The sequence below is a fragment of the Pongo abelii genome, chromosome 7 (genome assembly GCF_028885655.2).
Source record: "Pongo abelii isolate AG06213 chromosome 7, NHGRI_mPonAbe1-v2.0_pri, whole genome shotgun sequence".
Classification (NCBI taxonomy): domain Eukaryota; kingdom Metazoa; phylum Chordata; class Mammalia; order Primates; family Hominidae; genus Pongo; species Pongo abelii.
Genome location: NC_071992.2, coordinates 269,744 through 295,345, shown reverse-complemented (window position 1 = coordinate 295,345; position 25,602 = coordinate 269,744). Strand labels below are relative to the sequence as shown.

The 25,602-nt window shown below is 44.3% G+C and overlaps 1 protein-coding gene and 1 long non-coding RNA gene across 4 annotated transcripts in view; both read left to right on the top strand.

Annotated features, from left to right (window-relative positions):
• The window catches only part of TDRP (testis development related protein), a 53,595-nt gene extending 46,046 nt beyond the window's left edge, over window positions 1–7,549 (top strand). For all 3 annotated transcript variants that reach the window (XM_063726491.1, XM_009243493.4, XM_054561141.2), the window contains 2 exons: window positions 2,739–2,842; window positions 4,574–7,549. In XM_063726491.1, coding sequence (XP_063582561.1) covers window positions 2,739–2,842; window positions 4,574–4,919 — 450 coding nt within the window. In that variant the 3' untranslated portion in view covers window positions 4,920–7,549. The remainder of the gene's footprint in view (window positions 1–2,738; window positions 2,843–4,573) is intronic.
• Window positions 7,550–18,485: 10,936 nt separating this feature from the next.
• Window positions 18,486–23,739, top strand: LOC134761893 (uncharacterized). Its single transcript, XR_010141037.1, has 2 exons — window positions 18,486–19,093; window positions 19,792–23,739. It is a non-coding gene; the product is annotated as an uncharacterized LOC134761893 (long non-coding RNA).
• Window positions 23,740–25,602: the final 1,863 nt, after the last annotated feature.

Here is a 25,602-nt window from a genome sequence, read left to right as displayed (position 1 = left end):
TCATCTCCCTCAAGTTCAAGGTTCCACATATCTCTAGGGCAGGGGCAAAATACCACCAGTCTCTTTGCTAAGACAAAGTAAGAGGGACCTTTACTGCAGTTTCCAATAAGTACCTCATCTCCATTTGAGACTACCTCATCCTGGACTTCATTGTCCGTATCACTGTCAGCATTTTGGTCAGAACCATTCAACAAGTCTCTAGGAAGTTCTAAACATTCCCACATCTTCCAGTCGTCTTCTGGACCCTCCAAACTATTCCAGCCTCTGTCCATTACCCAGTTCCAAAGACACTTCCACATTTTCAGGTATCTTTATAGCAGTACCCCACTCCTCTGGTACCAATTCTCTGTGTTAGTCTGTTTTCACACTGCTATAAAGAACTACCTGAGACTGCATAATTTATAAAGAAAAGAGGTTGACTTACAGTTCTGTGTGGCTGGGGAGGCCTAGGAAACTTACAGTCATGGCAGAAATGGAAGCAAGGCACATCTTATGTGGCAGCAAAGCCGGGCATGTCTTACATGGCGGCAGGATAGAGAGAGAAAGGACAGGTGCCACACACTTTTAAATGATCAGATCTCATGAGAACACCAAGAGGAAAATCTGCCCCCGTGATCCAGTAATCTCCCACCAGGTCCCTCCCCTGACACATGGGGATTATGGTTTGACGTGGGACTTGTGTGGGGACACAGAGCCACACCATATCACACCTTTAGGACATGCAGGTGGTGTGTGGAGCAAATAGCATCTGAAGGTGGTGATGACAGATTAAAGGAAGGGGTGGGCAGTCCATGGAGGGGTGAGGCACAGGCTTGTGGTGTTGAGACACGGCAGGCCTGGGAATGGGGTACATAACAACTTGGCAGTGAGACATTAGCTCAAGCTCCGGCTTTGCTTCCTGGCCATTTGTGTGAGCCAAGTTCCCCAAGGTCACAAAGCTTCACTGTGTCTGTCCCATGGGGCATTGCTCAGAGTGAGGGACGTGGTGGGTGGAGATTGCATTGCACAGTGCTGGGCACATAGTGACTGCACATGGTCCTTTCTCCAGAGTCCAGATGGGTCAGCCTCTAGAATTATGTTCTTAATTGAGACTTCTTGATAGGATCCTGCCACATGCTCTGTCATGCCATGGGCCCTGAGCATCAGACGTAATCCTTTACCTGATGTGCATACAAGTGTGTCAAAGCTGTCAGCATGACATGGGTTGTGTGCTAGGTTTTTGTGCAGTGTGTGATGTGGAAAGCTGATACCTGATGCCCAATGTTTTTGTTGTGATGGTTTCTTTGGCGTGAGTACTGCCATCATGCTCCTATCCCAGTACCTAATTCATAAACGCCTCTCCAGTCACAGCTGTTGGAGGGCCTGTCCCCCAGCTACAGATGCAGACCTCTGCCCAGACAGGGAGTTGAGAGTCTGGCCTATGGGAAGTAAAAGTGGGACCCCTTAGTCCCTGGTTAGTTTTCAGGGTCATCTCTGCCCTTTGCCCCTTCATGAGGCTGTGTTACACCCTGGAGACCCCCAGGCATTGCACCTGGCAATCACTGGGTTACCTCAAAGGGTTGGTTGAATTGTATTCATTATCCTTGTCTCAGATCAGTGTCATGCTGCAGCCTCAGTTGAGCTTTCAGGATTGCTTTATTTTTGTATTATATTTTTAACAATGCAAAGTATTCTAAAGCTGGCTCTACCCCATGAGAGACCCTTCCCAGCCCTAGCAATGTGATGACGAACCCTGGGAAATCTTAATCAGTGAATATGAAGGGCCCTCGACACACGCCAGATTTTCAGATGGTTTTCTCCATTCTTCTTAGTAATGGATTTCATTGTATCCAAGAATGCTATTAATTATATCTTGATTTCAGAAATGAAAAAATTGTACAAAATCATTTGTTTACAGTCAACAAAATTATTTCTTCTCAGAAATCTATACTTGTAGATGTTAGGGCAAGGGTCACTGTCTCCATGGAGATGCTGATGCTTAAAGGTAGTGGCAGAGTTGTTCCAGGGGACCTTGGAGAAGCCCCCTTCTAGGGGACCTCTCGTAACAACCTTCTCAAAGGTCAGTCTCCTGTGTGTTTTTTTGTTGTTGGTGTTGTTTGTTTTTTGAGATGGGGTCTTGCTCTGTTGCCCAGGCTGGAGTGCAGTGGTGAGATCACAGTTCTCTGCAGCCTTGACCTCCTGGGGCTTAAGTGATCCTCCCACCTCAGCTTCCTATCTGAAACTACAGGTTTGCACCACCACACCTGGCTAAGTTTTTGTATTTTTTGTAGCAACGGGGGTCTCACTTTGTTCCCCAGGCTGGTCTTGAACTCCTGGGCTCAAGTAATCCTCCTGCCTTGGCCTCCTAAAGTGCTAGGATTTCAGGTATGAGCCACCATGCCCAGCCCAATCTCCCAAGTTTTAAGGAGACCTAATTCTTATTTGTGAGGGAAGCTTCGTCTGATTTTAAGCATCATTTTCATAAGCTATTTTAGGCAAAATATTGACTAGTCTATTACTAAATTTAGATTACTCAGCATCACTGATAAGCTGTTAAGCTGTTATGACCATAATACCAAAACAGCTGAGGTGACTAGTAGCTAATGGGAGTACACTATGTGCGCACAGGTACGGAAGCTTAAGATGTAAGCTCTGCCAGTTCTTCTTTCTAAATTTCAATTCCACGGTTATTGGAGTAGAAGGCGGAGTTCTGTTGATTCATGACATCAGATTTGACATTTTTCTTAACCTTTCATTAGGTTCAGGGAGCAAGTTTCCGAGGTTGGAAGGAAGTGACTTCACTGTTTAATAAAGATGATGAGCAGCATCTCCTGGAAAGATGTAAATCTCCCAAGTCCAAAGGGTAAGTCACAACTGTGTAAGAAAATCATCATTTCAGGAGAGGGAGGAAGTCACTGAGGAGGTGGAAATGAAGATTTGATGGCATAAATACAGTGTAACTGGACGCATTGTGGGGCGCAGCAGGTCCCTGTTTCCCTCCCCACTCCGTCTGTCCCTGTTGAGTGGCAGACGGTCATTGACTTCATGATGTGTGCTTCGGAGTTAACATCCATCCCTTGTGAATAAACAGAAATGGGCTGGGCACGGTGGCTCATGCCTGTAATCCCAGCACTTTGGGAGGCCAAGGCAGGCAGATCACAAGGTCAGGAGTTCAAGACCAGCCTGGCCAACATGGTGAAACCCCATCTATACTAAAAAAACAAATACAGAAATTAGCTGGGCATGGTGGCGTGTGCCTATAATCCCAGCTACTCGGGAGGCTGAGGCAGGAGAATTGCTTGAACCTGTGGGAGATGGAGGCGACAGAGCAAGACTCTGTCTCAAAGAAAAAAAAAAAAACAAACCAGAAATGAGTTGTGTTGTCCGATGAAAAAAAAAAGAAACTGTACTTTGGATAAAAGGTCATGAGGGTCTCTCTTGGCATTTTGAAAGGTTATGGAAAAGTGGAAAATAACTTAGAATTATAAATTGAACTTACTAGCCTTAAAGCAGCCTGTAGCCACACTTAAGATTTTTAGTAGTTTCAGAAAAAAACCAAACCAAAACCAAAACAACCACCACCAAAAAAAACCACTGTTAAAAATGCAAAGGATTGACTGGTAAACTGTAAAAGATTTTAGAAAATTGAATAAGTTTAAACTGACCTTGCTACTTTATTGTCAGTGTTTCAGAATTTTTAAAAAGTTGAAAATGTAAGTTCAGTAACTACTCAATGATATTACCAATGGCATATTTGCTCCATGTTATGGAAGCTGTTTGATTAGAAGATGAGTCCTGGTGAGTCTACAAGTATAGTTTGCTTTTGTTTGAGGACTGTGGGCCCCCTGGTCTGCTTCTCTGCACTTTTGTGCACTGAGGACAGACATGTGCCCCTTCGTGCTCTGGCGGAGCTGTGACTTCACCTTCATTCTTCATCTGTAGAGGATGGGTAAACTGGTTCCCTGGTTGTCAGGCGACCTGCTAATACATCAGCATCTGGAAGGAGAGGGCCTGGGCACTGGTGTTCTTAAAAATGTTCCCAGATGATGCTCACAGACAGTCAGGGTGAAGAGTAGTTGAGGATCTTTCTTCAGTAGCTGTCGCTCGCTCCCATTTCCTTTTTATAGTAGATGGTGTTCTGAATTCTTATTTTTGTTGAGTAAATTACCTACTAAATGCTTGACACTACCTTGCTGTATTAATCCAATTGAAAACCTATTTGATAAATTGAATAGATTTCCCTTGTTTCTTAATCTAGACCCTGGATTCTCATGGATCTGATTTGCTCAAAATCTTGAGTACCACCTTCCTATTGTCTTGAGGATCTCTTGTGTGATAATACTTTTCTTGTCAGAACTAGTTCTTTGCTTATGTATTGCCAAGTGGTGTCCTAAAATGTGGCCTTTACACACTTCGTTAACAACATATAGTGACTTTCTCCTTAATTTTAATATTTGAAACTTTTCACATAGACTTGTGTTAAGTTTTCTAAACAATTTTTTAAAATTTTAAAGAATTTTATGTTTGTAAAATGGATACAGCTTGAGGCCCTAAGACCTGGGTCACCAACACCTAACTCTTTCATCTCCTATAGAACTAACTTACGATTAAAAGAAGAGTTGAAGGCAGAGAAGAAATCTGGATTTTGGGACAATTTGGTTTTAAAACAGAATATACAGTCTAAAAAACCAGATGAAATTGAAGGTTGGGAGCCTCCAAAACTTGCTCTTGAAGACATATCGGCTGACCCTGAGGACACCGTGGGTGGCCACCCATCCTGGTCAGGCTGGGAGGATGGCGCCAAGGGCTCGACCAAGTATACCAGCCTGGCCAGCTCTGCAAACAGCTCCAGGTGGAGCCTGCGCTCAGCAGGGAGGCTGGTGAGCATCCGACGGCAGAGTAAAGGCCACCTGACGGACAGCCCGGAGGAGGCGGAGTGAGGGGGGCTGCGCGGCGAATGTGCCCTGACATGGTGGCCTTTTATTAGTATACCATGTAGTTGTTGAGTCTTTTCTGTGTTAGAAAGAATCCTGAGTCTACTTTTTGCCTATGTTTCATATTTGGACCTCTGTTTCATTATTTAATGAACTCACTCTCACACACACTGTGACTCCTTGGTGAACATGTGCAGGGATTGTATATTTGATCGCCTTACTGCAGAAATATTCACCTATCAGTCCATGTTTTGCAGAAACTGGAGATGTGAATTTTTGATGCTCTCCCATAATGCAGCAGTAATGATTTGCAGTTTGTCACAAAATGATTTTCATGCTGCTCTCTGTTGTAGTTCTGTTTCAGAACTTCCGTACCTTTTTCTTGTGTGTAGCACATATAAATGCAGCCGTCATGCAGTTCTTTTCTTTTGCTAGAAAATTACAGTCAGGAGGTAAGATGAATCTTCCAAAGTTAAGTTAAATTTTGTTTAACTTGACAAATTAAACTTTGTTCTTATTAAACAAATATGTAAACAAATACTGGAAAAGCAAAGGTTATATTTGAGAGTAAAATGTCAGTATCTTAAAATGCATGTTCATCTTCTGCTGAGGGAGGAATAGCCTCGTGTGTGTGCACTGGATAGTAACAGTGGTTCTTTTTTGGAATTTTATTTTTACCTCTTTTGAACTTCTAAATCGGTCCCTTTATTTTCTTAAAACATTTGCTCTCTTTTTTGTTTACAGATTAAAGAAGTATGGATAAATTTTAGTCACTTGATAATTTTGTTTAGGAAACATTGTCTTGCTCGTTATAGAGAGTTAAGACTATGCGTAAAATACTGAAACGCCTCTTTTTTTATTAGGCTCGTATGTTTGTTCTTGCAAAGCGAGATGCCTATTGTGATTGGTGTTAGATCTGTAAGAAGCTGTGTTTTTGCCCCAAGAATAACCGACGACCAGTTTGAGAGCATCTCTCGCATTCTTTTTCTGTCTGCTTACTGTCCTTGACAGTGTGATCCTGCACAGTATCAGGTGCCAGTTATGTGTCCCTGGCAGGTTGGCTCTTATCAGCAAGTCCTGCAGATATGTATCTTAGATAAAAGTGGTTTGAAAGGAAAGGTATATTTTGCTTTTTTGTTTAAAAGTAAAATAAAACCTCCAGTTACACTATGCATTCCCCTCACATAAAAACAAGACAAAAACCCTTTCCTGAGTTGCTCGGCATGCACTTCTGTGCGGTTTCATGCGTGTGGATGTTCCTTCTGTTTGTTCCTGTGGAATAACTGAGTGTGCCTGATGGCAGAACACACTGCAGTGTTATCAGCATCTGCATGTTTTTTAATACAACAGGTTTAGTTGATCTGTCATCTATTATGGAAAAAACAGCAATTACTTCTGCACCAATCTAATACATCCATCCATCTAGCTACATCTATAATCTGTATCAATCACTTATACCTATCAATCATCTGTATCTATTCACCTATCCTCTATGTCTGTTTCTCTCAATCTACATCCATCTAGCCTCCTGTCAATCATCTACTTTTTTTTTTTAATAGAACAAGAAGTTTACTTATCAAGTCTTGAAAGGGGGACATGCTTCAAGTGGTGTTCAAACAAAAATTCCAGTTTGTATTAGAACCTTGAAATGGTGAAGTTGTAGAGGTTTTCTTTGTTTCATAATAGAGAGACAAGTTCATAATTTTTAGTATAACAGCTAAGTTGACAAATTCTAAATTTCCTCAGGTAAATAATTGTAACTGTCCTTTTCCCTAGAGAAGTGCTTGCTGGGATAGTAAAAACATACACCATTTCATGACTTCTGCAAATACTTTCCCGCGGAAGTCAGTGTAGGTTTGCTTTTGGCTAACATGGTCTTGCTGCGCAGGAATGTAAACACTTGTGTTTGAAACTCTGGAAGTCACATGTGTGTGGGGAGATGGGGACGCTGCCCATGTTGTGGGGAGCTCTGTGGCTGTGATGGCTGCGGTTGCCGTGCCTCTGTTGGAACGCTAAGTGCCTGCAACTCACGTCAATTATAGAATTGTGACGCACAGTTGGCAAAATAGTTCTTTATGCTATTTCTCAAAATTTGAGGACAAACCCAGATTGGGATTGGAATATGCACTGTAAATCAAATTTTTCTTATCTACAAAGACTAATGTAAAAATGATTTTTTCTTCTGTGCCTGATTAAATTAACTGTGGTTTTTAATATAAATATTTATTGGTGTGCTTTGGGAGAAAAATTATCTTTTCTTGAAAGAACTTATCAAAGCAAATTTATTATCTTCACAAGTTAATAGGAGAATGTGGTTTTGATTCTGGGTGTTTGAATTGTGTAAACACACAGTTTCCCTGTGTGAAGAGAGTTGTCCTGTGCTCCTTCTACTGTACTTTTTTTATTTTTTAATAGGAAAGTGATGGGCTTCAGAGAAGGGTTCCTCCTTAATGTTGAGGTTTTTTAAAAATAAAAATACTGTTTCTAAGCTCTTTCCTTATTGGTTTGCATGATTATTGGCATCTGCTTACGATGGCTTTTAATCACTCAGAGCTAATGGCACCTTTCCTATTTAACCTCATTTTAGAATGCAGTCAACACATGTAGACTTTTCACGAATAAATGAACAACTTCAACCTTGGTTTTCAAGATGTGTCTTTTGCGTATTTGAATGGCCTGTGTGTGACTGAATCCTTGGTGCAGGGCCCTCCACTCTGGAGGGCAACAGTGTGGCGGGGCACCCCGGCTGCTGTTTTTGGTTCTTTATTTCATGAGTTCTGTCCTTAAGCTTTTACTTCTTCATTTTCAAGTGGAGAAACGTGAACATAGTAGCAACAATTCATTTTTATGTATCTTTAAAAAAGATGACCATCTCTTAGAAACAAGTCCTTTTAGAAAGCAGTGGCCTGTTCTAGAGAGTGCTGTTCACTTCCCATGGGAACAGGACCCTGGAGCTGCAGTGCCTTTGAGGCTGTGTTTTTGGGGTACAGATGCTTTGCGGGGAGGCCCAGGGCCATGTGGGATCCCTCTTCTCAGGCCCGCGTCCTGGGCAGGTGGATTCCCTGGCCTTTCTCGCTGGCCTCATGGATGAGTGTGGACTGCAGTGTTGCCCACTCCACCCTTGCTGGGGAGCATGGATGTTACTGGTGCCCACTTTGCCGCCCCCCCCACCGCCCCCCCCCGCACCCCTCCGCCTGGTGCCCTCAGAGCCTGAGCTTCTCACCCACACCTGCCATGTAATTCCGGTCATCCTCTGGCTGTCTCACAGGTGAGGGAAACATTCTGCCCTCTCTCACTGCCCCAATTTAGTTTTAGCCATTAATTTGCTTTAGGTTTTTTTGGTCATTCTTCAGTTGATATTTGCTTGATCAACCAAAAGACCAGCCAGCAGGGCACTCTTGAGTCAGCTCTGAAGAGATCAGCTGGCTAAGATGATTTTTCCAGTGCTCAACATTAACTTGATCATTTTCCCAAAAAAAAAAAAAAAAAAAAAAAAAAAGCTCAACTGCAGAGTGCACTCTACTCTGGGTGACAGAGTGAGGCCCTGTTAAAAAAAAAAAAAAAATTTGCTCATAGTAGTCCAAAGGTTGTTTAAACAGCACTGAATGACTGAGAGAGCTTGCTGCTATTTTTTTTCCTTCTGGTAGAAAAACAGTTATAGCCCAGCTGATGAGGTAGAAATGCACTGAGCAGGCCTCAGCCCCAGCGGAAACAGAGTAGCCCTCCTCATCCAGGTGCTGTGTTGCTTGGTAAAAGTGTGTCTGCGACTTGCTATGTGAACTCTCTGACCCAGCACCAGCCAGAATCAACATTTGGGGATTCAGACTGCAGCAACAAGTGATTCCCCTCTTGGCCTGCAGTTCTGTAATCCCAAAATTGTTTCTAATTGTGGATATGAGACATCAAAATGAGGGCTGAATCAGATGAAATGATGCTCAATTCAGCCTCAGATTTAAGTGATTTATTGTTTTCTAGTTCTTCAGACCTAACAGAGCTGCTGTGGTGGCTTTGTCAGTGGTTGGCAGTGGCCATCAGCCCTCACCCTGCCATTGGGGGCCTTGCGCGTTGGCATCTGGTTGTTGCTGGCAGCCCTGAGGGGGATGGGGCAGGCCACCGCCACCTCTCACTGGCTGCTGGGCTCAGGACTGGTCTGCTATTAGGGAAGCTGCAAGTCCAGCCAGTTGACTGCACCTATTTAAGAAAAAGCACTACTCTGTTACCTGAGAACTTTTGAGATTCCTATTGTGAAGGAACAATCATATGGAAATGAAAACTTAAGCTTTTAGCTAATAACAGAAAAGTGAACTAGCTTTTGTCAGTTGTTCAAAAGTGTAAAATTGTACTGAAAGAAGACAGCTCAATATTTCAAACATTGGAGCTGTGTTATTTGGTAACCAAGTAGAGACGGCGCCCAGAAGTACTCTGCGGCTGCTCAGTGTGGCCCTTTCACTGAGGCCTTGGTCCGCAGCACCAGCCCCGAGAGGGGTCCCGGCTGCTGAACTTCAGGCTTGCTTTTCTGTTGATAAAGTGAGGGTATTCTCAGAGGGCTTTGAGGAGAAAATAGTGAAGCTTGAAGGATATTGGTGAAGCTGTGAAATATTGAACACTTCCTAATCTTAGATTAGGTTTTCTGCATCTTAGATGAGTCTTGAATAGCTATAACCAAAGGCTCTTGTTTATTTAAACACTTTAATTATAAAGAGCTAAAGGCAGGAGGCACAGTGTTTGGGTGGGTGAGGGGCCTTGCAGAATACAGCTGGTGCTCATCAGCCCCTGCTAGGAATTTAGGACTCACTGGTGTAGTTGCTATAAAAGCTGCCACCTCCAGGAAGACAACTCTGGGTGTTTATGGTGGTGGTGGTGTAGACAGCGACATTTCCAGTGAGCTTTAGGCAGGAATGCAGGGCCTTGGGAGCGAGGCAGCAGGCGGGCAGGTGTGGATGGGTCCATGCTCAGAGCCATATCATCACCTCCAGGCAGCATCCTGAAGCCCGCTGAGAATTTGGGCTGAGTGATGTGCCCCAGAGTGGGAGGCAACTGGCACCACACGTTTCTCCGGTAGCTTCTTGGGCTGTGGAAGTCTCCAGGTTAGGGGCCGATCACCACCAGTTCGTCCATGACCCTTTCTCTCCTGTCTTTAGAGGTCAGCAGAACGGTTCCGTGGAGCCGCCCTCCCTTAAGCCCAGATGCTCACACCGAGCTTCTTGATTGTCCTTCTTGTCATGGCTGTGTTCAAGATGTTCTTTCTGTGGGGCGTCTCTTCCTTGCTGGGCTGACAGCCCTGGGACAGCAGGGACGCCACACCCCGGGGCACACTGCCTAGGGTCCCTTGTGTGGTGAGGGGCCAAGAGCGACTGCTATGGATGGTGTTGACTGGGATTACCAGTACAGGTCCTGACAACTGGAAGGTCACAATTAGTATCCAGCATGCCTGCCTGCTGTGCATCCCTCTGCCCATCCTGAGGTGGTGATGATGCCAGATGTGAGGCCCTGTCCTGGACTCACCACCATGTGGGTGTTTGCAGCTCTGCCTGAGAGACCCTGTTCCTCATGCATAGTAGGAAGCAGCAGGCCTGTCTCTTAGGGCTGCTGTGAATCATTGTGATGGCCCAGGAGCCTGCCACGTTCTGAGGTCGTCAGCACAGCACCCGTTGTTATTACTGGGAGTTAACATGCGGGGGGGACTCCCTCTAACGGCAGCATGCTGAGTACTGGCAGCCTCACTGACCCAGTCCTGCAGCCTGGGGAGCCGCACAGGCTTCATGGGGTTTTTTTGGTTTTAAGGACTGTGAGGGTTGGCTGAATTATATGCACTCACTTGTCATGTTTCTGGGCTTTCTGTGCCCTTTTCCCTGGTACTGCAGGAAAGGAAAAGACAAAGTACTCTCGAGCAATTGCTGAGCAGATTTGATGGGATGCAGTAGGATGAGACATGATACTGGGATCACCTCTTCCAGGTCACGGCAGGGGTTTATACTGCTCCATGTCTGCAGTGCTTCTGGCTCTGTTGTGGGAACACCTCCCCCCAGTAGCGACGGCCATGAAGGTTTTACTTTTAAATGGCATCAGCAGGTGGGTAAGAGTTGATGATGCTGCTGGCAGGTGAGGGACCGGCTGTGGACTTCCATCCCCGGTTCCACCTGCCCTACTGGGCCAGGGTCTCTGAGATCTTGGATGTGGGTTTTATCTCCTTGTTGTCAATACCTGGTGCTTTTATCTATCATCAGTACACTGTACTTTTACTTCTCTGCTATGTTGACTCCTGAGAACATGAGATCTGACAATGCATTTATTTTAAAAGCCACTTTTTCTTGGCAATCTGTATTTTTTAACACAAGACAATCTGATGTTAGCACACTGGTGTTGGCGGCCTTTGATGAGGCAAACCCACCTTTTGCTGCCGTGTTGCCGCAAGAACACGGGTCATCTGGTGATGCGGACACGTTCCCGTTGGAGCTGGAGTGTGTCCCCCTTGCTGCTGTGAAGAAGCACAGTAAGACATGTGACAAATGATAAATTTTAATAGTTATGTTTAAATGAAGGAATTATGGGGTGAATTTTACCTCTGTTTTTAATCTTTCTGGAATATGTCAAAAAATACTAGAAAAGAGTACTGACTTTTCACAAACACGGCGCGTGTATACCTGTGGTGCTTCCTAGATATGCCATTGCTCTCAGCAGCTCCACCTCGGATCGCGGGGAAGCGAGGCAGCAACTGGAAGCCTGGGGTCCTGCTGGTGTCATCTCTGAAGCGCCTCTGCCCCTCACGCAGGTGTCCTGCTGTCTGGCTGCGTGTGTGTATCATGTACCTCCTCAAGGTGCAGCTTCCATGTGGGCATCATGGGAAGTCAACATTTACCAAACTGTGAAGCAGGCACAGCCTGGGGTGGAGTCAGCTCAGTGCAGTTCAGGCACAGAGGGGACCTCTTGCCAGGCAGGAATGTTGCAGTGTCTGGGGCTTTCTACTTCACTGGGTTGAAAGCCTTAGGAGGTGTCAGGTCTGTCTCTTTCTTCTCAACTTGAGCACGGTGAGCTGAAAATGCACCCCTTGCTGACCTCCCCCTCCCTCCCCAGGTGAAGGCCATTGGCTTCCCAGAATGTCACGCTATTAAATTTAGGCAATGACTTGGCACAGTGAAAGGCTGGGGTGGGAGGGAGGTAAACAAAACAAAATCCTTTACTTCCCCTGAGGAAGTAAACTATTTTTGATTGGATTAACGTATTTCAGTTCCCTGAAGTGGAAAACTCCAGCTCATACAGCCAGCTGTGTTTAAGGATTCAACTAAACTTTCTGCCAAAAAACCTCAGCTCAGAAATAAAACTAGAAGTGAGCACAATGAAAATTTTAAGTACTTATTATTTATTATTTAGGTTGTTTATGTACTTGTTATTAGATTATTAAAAAATAACCTAATTTTTAAACAGTGACAAGTGGCAGGGCTGCCTGACCACGTTGCCTGCCTGTTCCTGTGGGCTTTGGAGGAGGCTTGGCTGCCTCTGCTGCTGCAGTCGGCTGGGATGGGCTCAGGCGACATCTATCTGAGCTCCTGTTGCTTTTTAGGGAGGGGACAGGTGGCAGGGCTTAGAGCAGCAACACCAGCCTGTGGCCTTGCCCTACTGGGCCCCAGCAGGTGTTGACACCTACCTGCGCCACACCCGCCAGACACCTGTGCTTTGCCCTTGCCTCCCTCTGGGGCCTTAGCACAGTCCTGCAAGGCCAGCATTGCTGTGCCCATTTTACAGATGCTGAGTGAGGTCCAGGAGTCCCGCTCTTGAACGCCTGGAATGAGTTTGTTCTGTTGCAGGTGGAATGACACCAGATGATGGGAGACTGCAGGCTGAGGTGGGGAGGAAGGGCAACCTTCATTCAGTTGTGGGTATTTATGCAGCATTTCCCAGGAATGAGGCAAAGTATCACGGCTGCAGAGAAGCTCACACAGACCACCAGGGACAGCCTGCTGAGGATGGGCAGGCTCGAGGCCAATGCCACGTCCCCAGAGTCTCGGCAGGAAAGGGGCATGCCTGCACCAGGTCTGAGCCACTGCGAGAGCGTCGGGGCTCCCTTCTGGAAGGCGCCATCTGCCACCGTGACCTCTGGCATTTCCCTAGGGAGGTCCCCCTCTGGTGTGGGTTTTGGGGTCAGATGCTGAAGTTGAGATCTTTGCACCAAGGCAGACAGCTGTTTGGCCTTGAGCTTGTTTTGAAGGTGCTGGGCCCTGATGGGGTTTGGTGCTGTGTGGTTCTGCGGCCTGTGTGTCAAGTCTGTGCCTCCCCTGGCCGGATGGGTGGCATCCCTCGTAAGCTGTGTGGTGGCCCGAGTACTGTCTCAGGAGGCCGTGGCCTGTGCCAGCAACACAAGTGCAGCTGGGCGACTCCTACTTTGGGCCTCTACTGATCTGAGCTGTGCCCTGCGGGATCCACTTGTGGGCCTGGCCTGACTGCAGCATGTTCTATTAAGTATTCAAAACACGATCAGCTTGAAGGCGCATCCTCCCCAACCCTTGCCTGCTGCTGAGGTCGGGGTCTGGGGTGCTCTTGGTGGAGGAGATGCAGCTTTCAGGCCTGCCTCCCAGCTCTGCATGCAGTCCCCACCACTTCCCACCCAAGTGCCAGGAAGCCACTTTGTCTCCCTCCATTCTACATGAAAGCACCTTCCCAAAGCTTCTCTCGTGTTTCAGGGTCTTGGCCCAGGGTGGTGCTTCCATTGGGACACGGTCCCTAGGGCCCAGGTTTGGGTCCCATGCCTGCTGCCTCCCAGCCCCAGATACCGTGGCTGCTTCCTGTGCAGCCACCACGTGACAGCAGCCTCACAAGACACCCACAGGAGATGCCCACATGGCAGCTGCACTGGCTCCTCCCATGGCTGAGCACTGGGCCCAGGGAGCAGAAAGAAGGCACTGGAAGCAGACGGGAGGCGCCCTGCCCCGGCAGCATGTGCCGGTGGAGTTCTGAAACGCCCTCCCATTTACATGAGAAAAGTCAGGGTGTGTGGTTGGGGCTGGGCCTTCTGAACTTCAGTTCTTGGATTTCTCATTTTTGTAGCACGAGTGCTATCTATGCTATAACATACTTCATACTCTTTAAAATTGATTCACTTTAAGGAATTGCTTGCTGAGGAAGCTGGTGGGTGAGGACAGGGTTGGGGATGGTGGGAGGCCCTGTGAGTAGAGGCGAGGGGCTTCAGGGCTGGAACTGCCAAACAGCCAGTGGAAGGGCCAAACCTGGAGAGCGTGGGGCAACTCGTGTGGGAGGTGTTCTCGGGCAGGCTCACCTGCAGACTCTTTAAGCATGTGCTTTCATAGAATCCTCTTGCAGATCCTGGGGCACCTGTGCCACCAAGGGTACTGCTCACCTGGCTGGCTCCTTGGTGCCCTGACCCATGGCTCCTCTCACCTGTGTGCCACCCCCAAGAGGCTGCTTCTTTCTTCTAAAACAGGCCCTCTTCTGTGAACCACTGTCCATTGTGGTCCCCTCCTGTTCGTTTTGTTCATTTTCTGCTCTTCTCTTTTTTCTCCCTTGAGGCCATAAAGTCCATTTCTGGGTCTAAATCCTGGTTCTCAACCCTTGAGAGGATCAATGTCCCCACATCAACAGGAAGTAGAGCCAGTGGCATCTCTACCTCACCTAGAGTGAGGACCAGGGAGGTTGTGTGAGGTGAAGCACAGCTCTTGTGGGCGGCTAGTGTCATACCCCCAACCCCACCTTCCCTTAAGGCCAAGGCTGGGCCCTGCAGGGCTTTGTCCCATGGCCAGATGTTTTCATCAGAATTAGGTGCTGTTTTCTTCTTTGTGTGGAGTGTGGATTTGATGGAAGAAGGTCATGTAATTGGGGGAAGTGGGAGCCAAGTCTCTGGACAGAGTAGGAAAACTAGTGGGTTATGGAGTTTTGGAGGCATTTCTAGGGCAACAAGGTATCTTTAGGGATTTGGTCCATGGCAGCCTTGGGCAGATGTTTAAAAAGACAGACTCGTACCTGGAATTAGCTTTTAAAGTCTGCCAGCTGCCCAGGGTCATAGGTTCATTTGCCCAGGCTCCTGCTTATTCTTAATTTTATCCACTGGGGCCCAGGACACATGGAGTCTCTGCTCAGTCTCTATCCTTAGAAGGAAGCTTCAAGCCGGGCTGTCAGAGCTGACGGTAAACACACGATCAATGTCCCCGCCGCCCTGAACCGTCTTCCTGAGATTCTGTGTGCCTGCCCACTCTTCCTTGCAGAGTCTGGAAGTGCGTTGCAGCGTGTTCCTCCAGCTCCCAGAATCGGACATCCGTTTCATCTCGGAGGAGCACATCCTGAATAAAGGTTATTCTAATTTTAACAGCAGGAAATGCTAAGCTCAACGGTGAACTAGAAAGCCCATCTCCCAGCAAAGTCTAATGCATCTTAGGAATGTGTGACAATTTATTTTTTGTTTTTATTAAAAAAATTTTTTTTAGAGACAGGGTCTTGCTCTGTCACCCAGACTGGAATGCAGTGGCATGATCAGGGCTCAGTACAGCCTCCAACTCCTGGGCTCAAGTGATCCTCCTGCCTCAGTCTCCTGAACTGCTGGGTTGTAGGCCACTGCACCCAGCCATTGTGACAATTTAGTGATTTTTCCCTCAGTGGCTCTGACACAAGCAGCAGACAGGACAGGATGGGGTGGAGGCTCATGGTCACAGTTTTACTTTTTTCTCCCTTTAAAGTGTTTTCCATTCCTGAGGCCAGTGGGATGAAGGAAGAGAAACAAATCACACTTAATCATCAGATAGTGGTTAATTCTCATAATTAACCAAGTGTATTTCAATTTGGCTTTTTCAAGATGGGGGGGTTGACAAGTATTTCAGTTTTTAAATTTTTTTATGATGAAAAATAAAATCTGTGCAAAAGTATATAGTACAATGGACATCCACAAACTCAGCTACTGAGATTGAATAATGGTTGTATTTGTCATATTTGCTTTGTGTGTCCATACATATATTTAACCATTTAAAAGTAAATTATGGACACCGTATCACCCCCAAGTACTTCAACATGTATTTCTAAAAAAAAAAAAAAATGATGCTGCCTGCATAAGTACAATATGATTGGCACACCTAACAAAATTAATTTCCTGTATCATCTAATACCTATACATATATATATATATATATATATATGTGTTCCTAATTGGAATGTACCTTTTAGCTGTTTTTTCCCCAAAACCATGATCATGCATCATATATGGTTGTTCTATCTCTGAAATCTTTTGATGTTGGAAACAGGAGCCCCCGTGTCCCTTCCCTCCCAGCTTTTCCTGAACACACTGTTGTTTGAGGTGTTCAACTCACTCCTCCATCCTTAGCACTTCCTACAAACAAGAAGTTGGATCTAAAGGCTCGGTTAATCCAAGCTGCTGCTTTCAGGGCAGCTCCTGGGCCCCTGTGCACAGCAGGGCCACATAGTGTCTGACATCCACCATTAGTGGGAACATTAGGCTCAGGTGGTAACAACTGGATGTTTAACGTGGCTCCCTTTATTCCTTAAGCATCTCTCAGTTGTGCCCTCTCTACGCTTCTCAAGGGCTGTGTCCTGGCACCTCTTCTGCAAGCAGAGAGCCAGGGATGTGGCCCGCCACCTCGGACAGGTACTTGCTGTACTCCCTCTCAGATCCAGAAAAGAGGTCATAGCAATGAAAATGCAGGTGAGACCATTTGATTCCACCCCCCCCCCCACCCCTCTGCAAATGTAAGCAGCTTTGTGGTAGGCACTAGTAAAAAAATTTCCATGGGAATTGGAAACATCCTAACCACCTTGAGATCAGATGACACTGCTGTTTCCACACTACAGGGATCCTGTAAGTGTGACCTATGTCACAGCCCATCACCTTCCCCTCGATAGATCCTGAATTGAGGAGGAAGGAGAGGAGAGCTTGAAATGAAGGCTGCATTAGTGCACATTGCTCACGTAACAGCCAAGACGCTACAGAGCCCCTTGCTTTCCTCACTAAGAGGTAGCATGATTGTGTGGCCTTTGGTTATAAAGCTATGTGAAACTGAGTAAGTCAAACTTAATTCAAACTTAAAGCCATTGGAACTTCACTCTGGAGTCTCCAAAAGGGAGGAGGGGAGAAGGAAGGGGACAAGGGTTGAAAAGCTACCTATTGAGCACTACGTTCGCTGTTTGGGTGATGACTTCAAAAGTAACCCAAACCCCACACCATGCAACATATCCATGTAGCAAAGGAGCACATGTGCCCCCTGAAACTAAAATTTAAAAAAGCACTCAAAAAGTTATATTGAGTCTTGTAAGGAATGCAGCTATGCAGCTGGAGCCATGAGGCATACAGCTGCAACCTCTGCCTTTCTTTCTCTATAAATGACCAAATGCACCAGAGACGAGGCCCCTGAGATCACTGCTCTTCACTTTGTGGAGTGCAGCCATCTGTAATGGGTCAGATCGCCATAGCGCACACACTGGTCTGTGGAAAACGGCACGACTCTGCAACATCTCGGCTCCTGCCTGTATGAGTGAAGCCTTAACTTTCCCAGTGTGGAACGCTGACCCTGTTTGTGTAGAGCCCATCCCCCAGGTGGCCATCCTCAAACTGTGTGCTTGAATGCACTCGACACTTCCCCGTATTTTCTGAGCCTCTTCATTTAAGGCTGACAGCTGATAAAGTTGCACCAGCTGTCCATCAGGTAGATCAGAGTCCAGGGCAGTGCCCAACTCTGTATAGACATGGGGGCCCCAGAGAGGTGCCTGTTTGGGTTATGTACAGAAAAGCCGGTTTACTAAATAAGCTGGTGTTTTGAAATGTGACACTTTTAAGTTTTTAGAGGGAAAACGTAGTAATTGGGGAGCGACCACACCTCCGGCTGTCCCCACACATGGCTATCCTTTCAGCCACATGTGTGGCACAGTGTGTGCGCCGTCTGCTGGAAGAGCAGGGTTTGGGGAAGGGTTAACAGATAAGGAACATGAATGGCGCTGAGCCCGTTGGAGGGGCACGGGCAGTCCTGAGTGAATGTTACATAGGAGAGCCAGGGTTGATGTCGCTGCGGCCTCGTCTCCTCTCACACCCGCAGGTGAGTGTTAAAGGCAGGCCTCCTGCTGGTGGGCTTGTTTTCTGGCATGTGTGCCTTGGGAACATGCTGCTTTCCTTTGCGCCTTTCTCTGATTCAAAGACTGGTTTCATCACCACTGAAAGGCATGTCACCTTTATGAGGTATTCCATTCTCTGGGTTTTGGTTACTGTATCTCCAAGACCTGCTGTTTCTTGGCAAATCTCCATCCACCGAGTTTCTGATTATGTTTGAAGATTATTATCATCATGCTGGCATCTTTGCCTTTTGGTGACCAACTGTTATCTTACCAGTGAGTGGTTTCATCTTTTTCAAGTGTGTCTGTCAGTAACAGTGACCCCCCCCACCCGGTACTATAAGGCTATCAGTTTGGGTGGATACACTTAAATATTTATTTATGTATTTTTTGAGACAGGGTCTCACACTGTTACCCAGTCAGGAGTACAGTGGCACAAACACAGCTCACTGCAGCCTCCATCTCTGCCTCCTGAGTAACTGGGACTACAGGCGTGCCACCATGCCTGGCTTTTTTTTTTTTTTTTTTTTGTACAGACGAGGTCTTGCTATATTGCCTAGGCTGGTCTTGAACTCCTGGGCTCAAGCAATCTCTGGCCTCGGCCTCCCCAAGTGCTGGGATTACAGGTGTGAGGGACTGCACCTGGCCCCCATTTAAGTATTTAGAAATTAATGTCTCAGCATGGTTTTTCAGAGCTGCAAAGATATTTTCACTTACTGATAAAGGGGTAGAGTTTTAGCTTTCATAAGAAGTGAGGATATTGATCCCTTTGACATTACTTCTGTTTGGAGTTTTAGGAAAATATTTTTAAAAATTTGGATAATTTGTTTTCAAGAAAGCTGAACAAATCTGGATGGTGTGGGGGTGATGGGAAATACCATTTCAGTTTTGAGAAGTGATTTTTTTTATTCTTTGGAAACTAGGGTTTACAGAAATCTCTTGTCCCTGGAGACTTTAAAACGTGCTATTAAGACAGAAGGATATGGTGAGAATTTTTATTCTGTAAGAATCTTCAAAGCTCATCATGAAGATGCACATCTTTCCCTTGGGAATCCAGGCTAGCGAACTGCAAGAAGGCAGTTCCCTCTAGAGTCTCCTTTCCTGGGAGATGCAGCTCCAGACGGGTGGGTTTCTGGGCAGGAGGGGAGAGGAGGGTGCTGTTTATTTAACTGTTTATTTGGGATCATGTTATGCATCTTCAAAAAGTGATATAAGAGAAAATATCAGAAAGATATTTCAAAATAAGAAGAATTACCTTGAAGTAATTCCCATAATTCATGGGTAACATTTTTGTGTGTGTATTTTGGCTTTTTTATTGTAAAAATAATGTATTTTCATTGTAGAAAGTTTTTTTTAAAAGTAATAAGTACAAAAAAGTGTGCTATATAACTTTTAATGGAAAATGTCAAATAGATACAAAAGTATAAATCGGGTTGGCAAGCGAAATACAGGCCAAAATTGGGCCCACCACCTGTTTTTGCACAGCCAAAATGTTAAGAATGATTTTTACATTTTTAAATAGTGAAAAGATGTAAAAGGGTAATATCTAATGACATAAGAAAAGTATGTGAAATTCAGATTTTATTGTCCAAAAAGTGTGGAACACAGCCACATGCGCTGGTGCGTGGCCCTCTGGTGGCTGCTTCATGCCACTACTGCAAAGTGGCAAGCGAGCCCCATGGCTGGAAAAGCCAACAATCTTTACCATCTGCTCCGAGCCCTGCTTCACACCCCGGTGTGTACCTATCCTTGCAGCCTCAAATTCCCAGCCAATCTTGTTTCATTTATATCTTGTTTCATTTATATCTTGTTTCATTTATAGTTACTCCCAGCCCCACGGATTCAAAGGAAATCCCAGACATCCTATAATTTCATCTTCATGTTGAAATTTAAAAAGTTTGAAAATTCACCAAGATGGAATATATATGCACCAAACATCAGAGCCCAAAATATATGAAACAAACATTGACAGAATCAAAGGAAGAAATGGATTAGTTCTACAGTAAGAGTAGGAGACTGCAATAGCCCACTTTCAGTAATGGATAGGACAACCAGACAGAGGATCAGTCACAAGACAGAACTTGAACAGCATCATACCATAGCTGGACCTAACAGACACAACAGCAGTACACACATTTTTTCTCAAGTGCAAATGGACCTCTCTCTAGGATAGACAGTACGTTAGACGACAAAACAAGTCAACAAATTTCAAAAGACTGAGGAAATAAAATATCTTTTCTGGCCACAGTGTGATGAAACTAGAAATCAGTAACAGACGAAAAACTGAAAAGTACACAATTATGTGAAAATTAAACAACACTCTCAACCAGCAGATTAATGGGGAACTCACAAGGGACATTAGAAAATATCTTGTGGTAAATGAAAATTTAAACGTAACATACAAAAAAACAGGTACAGTGAAAGCAGTGGTAGGAGGGAAATTTATAACTGTAAATACAAATATTAAAAAAATTAAGATCTCAAGTCAACCCTAAATTTACATCTGAAAGAACTAGAAAAAGAAGAGCAATCAATCCAAAGCCAGCAGAATGGAGGAAATGATAAAGATTAGAGCAGAGACAAAATAGAGAACAGAAAGGCAATAGAGAAAAATAAATGAAACCAAGAGTTTGTTGATAACCAAAACTGACTTTTGGCTAAGAGTGACTAAGAAAAACAACTAAAAACCAGAAGGAGACATTACAACTGATTTTACAGAAATAAAAAGGATTAAGAGTACTATGAGCAATTATATATCAATGAATTGGATAACCTAGATGAACTGGACAAATTCTTAGAAACACACAGCCTATCAAGGTTGAATCATGAAGAAATGGAAAATCTAAACAGACCTATGCTAGTCAAGAGAATGAATTAGTAAAGAAAAGCCTCCTAACAAAGTGGCCCAGGGCCATATGGGAATTCTACCAAACATCTGAAGAATTAAATCAATTCTCCTCAAACTCTTCCAAAAAACTGAAGAGGAAAGGACACTTCCAAATGCATTCTATGAGGCCAGCATTATTCTGATATCAAAACCAGACAAAGACACTATAAGAAAAGAACACCACACATCAGTATTCCTGATCAAGATTTTTTTTTAATCAATATTCAAGAAAATACTGGCCAACAGGATTCAGTGGGACATTGAAAGGATTACACATCATGGCCAAGTGAGATTTATAGCTGGTATGCAAAGATGTTTCAACATGCTCAAGTCAATAAATGTAATGTGTATTACATTAATAGAATGAAGGAAAAAAATGTGATCTCAATTGATGCAGAAAAAGCATTTGAGACAATGTCATGCCCTTTCATGATAAAAACTAAACAACTGGGAATAGAAGGAAACAACCTCAAATAGAGGCCATATGAAAATCCCACTGTAAACATTATATTCAATAAGACTGAAAGCACTTTAAGATCAAGAACAAGACAGAAATACCCTGTCTCACCACTTCTATTTAACATAATACTGGAGTCTTAGAGCAATTAGGCAAGAAAAAGAAATAAAAGGCATCCAGACTGGAAAGGAAGAAGCAAAATTATCTGTTTGCAGATGACATGATCTTATATGTAGAAAATCCTAGTGTCCATACATATACAAAAAAACAATTTCAGTAACACTGCAGTTTACAAAATCAACACAACAAATCCATGATATTTCTATACAATAACAAGCAATCTCAAAAGGAAATTTAAGAAAATTCCATTATAATAGTAACAAAAAACTGAAATATTTCAGAATAAACTTAAGGAAGTAAAAGACTTGTACTTGAAAACCATAAAACACTGCTGAAAGAAAGTAAGGTCAACACAAATAAATAGAAAGCAATCCCGTGTTTATGGATTGGAAACCTTAAGATGTCCATAGTCCAAAGCAATCTACAGATTTCATGCAATCTCTATCAAAATATCCCAGTGGCTTTTTTTTTTCCATCCTGAAACTCATATGGAATCTCAAGAGACCTCACACAGCCAAAATCATCTTGAAAGGGAACAAAGTAGGAGGTCTCTCACTTCTTTATTTCGTAACTTATGACAAAGCTACAATAATCAAAATGGTGTTGTATTGAAACAAAGACAGTCATATAGACCAATGGAACAGAATAGCAAATCCCCAAATAAACCCTTGCACATGGGTCAAATGATTTTTGATGGTGCCAAGACCATTCAAGGGAGAAAGGACAGTCTTTTCAACAAATGCTGCTAGACAAGTGGACATCCACATGAAGCTAGATCTATCTCACACCATATATAAAAATTAAAATGGATCAAAGGCCTAAACTAAGAGCTAAAACTAAAACATTTAGGAGAAACATAAGGGAAAATTTTAACAACATTGGATTTGGCAGTGATTTCTTAGATATGACACCAGAGGCACACACAGGTAACTAAAAGAAAGAAACATCTTCTGTGCATCAAAGAACAAAACAGAGTGAAAGGCAATCCACAGAATGGGACAAAGTATTTTAAAGTGATATATTTGAAAAGGGTGAATACCCAGAGCATATAAAGACTTCTTATGACTTAACAACAAAAACACACACCTGATTGAAAAATGGACAAAGAGCCCAAATAGACATTTCTCCAAAGAGGACATATAAACGGCCAACAAAAAGATAATCAGCATCACTAGTCATTAGGGAACTGCAAATCAAAATCTCAGCAGGATGCCACTTCACACTCATTAGGATGGCAATTATTAAAAACAGGTGTTGGCAAGGATGTGGCAAAACTGGAACCTTCTGTGGGAATGTAAAATGGTGCAGCCACCGTGGAAAACAGTTATGGCAGTTCCCCAAGAAATTAAACATAGAATTGCCATATGATTGAAAGCAGAGACTCAGATACTTGCACACCCATGTTTACGGCAGCAATATTCACAATAGCTAAAAGGTGGAAGCAACTCAAGTGTCCATCAACAGATGAGTACACAAACAAAATGTGGTCTATCCATAGAACAGAGTATCACTCAGCCTTAAAAAGAAATCCTAACAGATGCTACAACTTGGATGAACCTTGAGGACATTATGCTAAGTGAAATAAGCTAGTCACAAAAGGACAAATCCCTTCTCATTCCACTCATACGAGGTCCCTACAAAAGTCAAATTCAAAGAGACAAAGTAGAACAGAGGCTGCCAGGGGCTGGTGGATGGGGAATAGGGAGTTGGTGCTTAATGGGTACAGAGCTTCAGTTTTACAAGATGACAAAAGTTCATCTTGTAAAGTTGAACTTGTGGATACATGGTAGAGAAGGCTGCACAGTATGAATGTATTTAATGCCACTAAATTGCACACTTAAAATAGGTAAGATGGTAAATTTCATGTGTATTTTAACATGTCAAATTCTTTTAAATGACATTAGAATTGACTACATAGGTTAGATAATAAAAACCAACTTGCCTTCATCTGTGCAAGTTTCTCAAATGATTATCAAATAAAAATGAAATTTCCATGCAAAAACGAGACAGTTGAGGTGTCTCTTCTATTTGACACAGACGTCCTCATTTTTTTGCTCTCCCTTACTTAAACAGGAAGAACAAGAGCATTTCAAAGGAACCCCATCCTCAGTGAACGCTGGTTATGGTCCAAGAGCCAGCCCAGGACACCTGTGGCACCAGCAGTGCCTTCCCCCACTTGCCCCTCCAGCTGGTGCTCTGGGCATCTCTGTTCTTTGTCACTCTGTGGATTTGAGCCAATGAGGATTGGAAGGAAGAGGACCAAGTACAAAAAGGACAGCTAGGAGGGTTTAACAGCCTCTCCTAGGTATTCACATGAAAAGCAATGGCAGATCCACATGGCTTGTGTTGGGGCAGGTGCCCTGGGGAGCAACTCCTTCATCTCATGGATGCTGAGGGCGAGAATGGCAGCAGCCATGCACTGCCTGAGTTTAGAGAGGACTGCTGGGGGTGCATGTGCAGGTGCCACGTTACCACCTAGAACACACTGTCTCATGCTGTGAGCCAGGGCTTTTTAGGCACATGATGCAGTTCCTGCTGAAATTCTGAAGGCAGAGGCTACACCTGAGCAGCTCCTACCAGCTCAGTGGCATTTAGCCCATGGGACGCAGGGGGACACTGCTTTCCAAAGTAGAGGGTCTGCCTCCTCTATGCAGAAACAACAGAAAGGGACAAGGAGTGGGGCTTGAGTGAAGACAGAAGCAGCAATTCTGTTGAGATAGACATGGGTGCAGGGTGGATGCTGGTGTCAGCCATAGAGGGCCCCAGTGGCTGGTGCTGGTTAGTCATGTATGCAGGTCCTTCTTTTTCCTCCTACCTGTTGCTAATCCCTTGGCTTTGCCTTTGGGTAGCATTTGATATTGCACTAGATAGGGACTAAAGGGAGGTGAGTGGTGTCCATCACGTGCACACATCATAATGAAGAGAGGGAGATTAAAATGTCAAGTTTCATAAGGCAGGCTTGCTTCTGACTTTTTTCAGAGGGCAGCACCCCTTTTGATAATTCTGAAGATAAGCAGAACAGACTAGGTTTCACAGTCCATTTATCTACTAGGTTAGGCCTTCGCAATGAAAAGAAAAACCATTAAAAGGCATCTCTGGAGAAAATGGTCTTATCCTCTTAAAGGATAATTGAAGCTTCTCAGTGACTTCAAATCTTATGTGGAGTTCTCTCAAACATTTAAAGAAGAATTAACAAGAAACCACCACAAACACTTCCAAAACACAGAAGAGGGAACATTTTCTAAGCTTATCCTATGAGATGGACACCAAAACCCAAGAGATCACAAGGTGGTGGGTGGCAGGTGGGGTGGGGGGTGGGGTCTTGGAACCAATCCCCTGTGGATACAGAGGGCTAGCTGTTCCAGCACACCAAATCTAACAGCTATGTATAAAAGCTATCATAAACCATGACTTGGTGGGCTTTGACCCAAGAATGCAAGGTTGGTTCAAGATATGGCAATCAGTCAATGTAATAACAGCACATGATCTTATGAAGGCCAAAAACCACATTATCTTCTCAAGAGATGCAGAAAAAGCATTTGACAAAATCCACACCCTTTCATGATAAAAACAAACTAGGAATAGAAGGGAACCTTCCCAACCTAATAGAGGGTATCTATGGAAAACCCAGGGTTAACATCATAGTTAATGGTGAGACTGAAAGCTTTCCCCTAAGATGAGGAACAAGACAAGGATGTTCACTCTTACACTGCTATTCAACATTGTACTAGAGATTCTAGCCAGCGAAGCGGGGCAAGAAAGAATAAAGGACATCTAGACTGAGAGGAAGAAGTGAAACTGTCTATTCACAGATGACATGATTTTGTACATAGCTACAGGAATCTACAAAGGTGTTAACAGAGCTGATAAATCTTATATGACAGTTTGGTTCTAAAAGCAGCATTTAAGGCAAAAAATTGTTCACAGATGGTTAAATTTTTTCCATAAAGTAGACACAGTTTGCTGTGTACAGCCCTGTACAGTACGCACATGCAGTGCATACAGAGATCCTGTACATCATGCAGTAAACCATGACAGCTACAACTCGGTCTGCTCCTGAGAGGCTACTGCATGGCTTTCCAATTTGTGTGTATTCATAAATTAGGTGAGGAATGTGACTTTTTGACTCAAAATAGGCAAAAGGAAGTTGTAACTGGGTGTCAACAGAC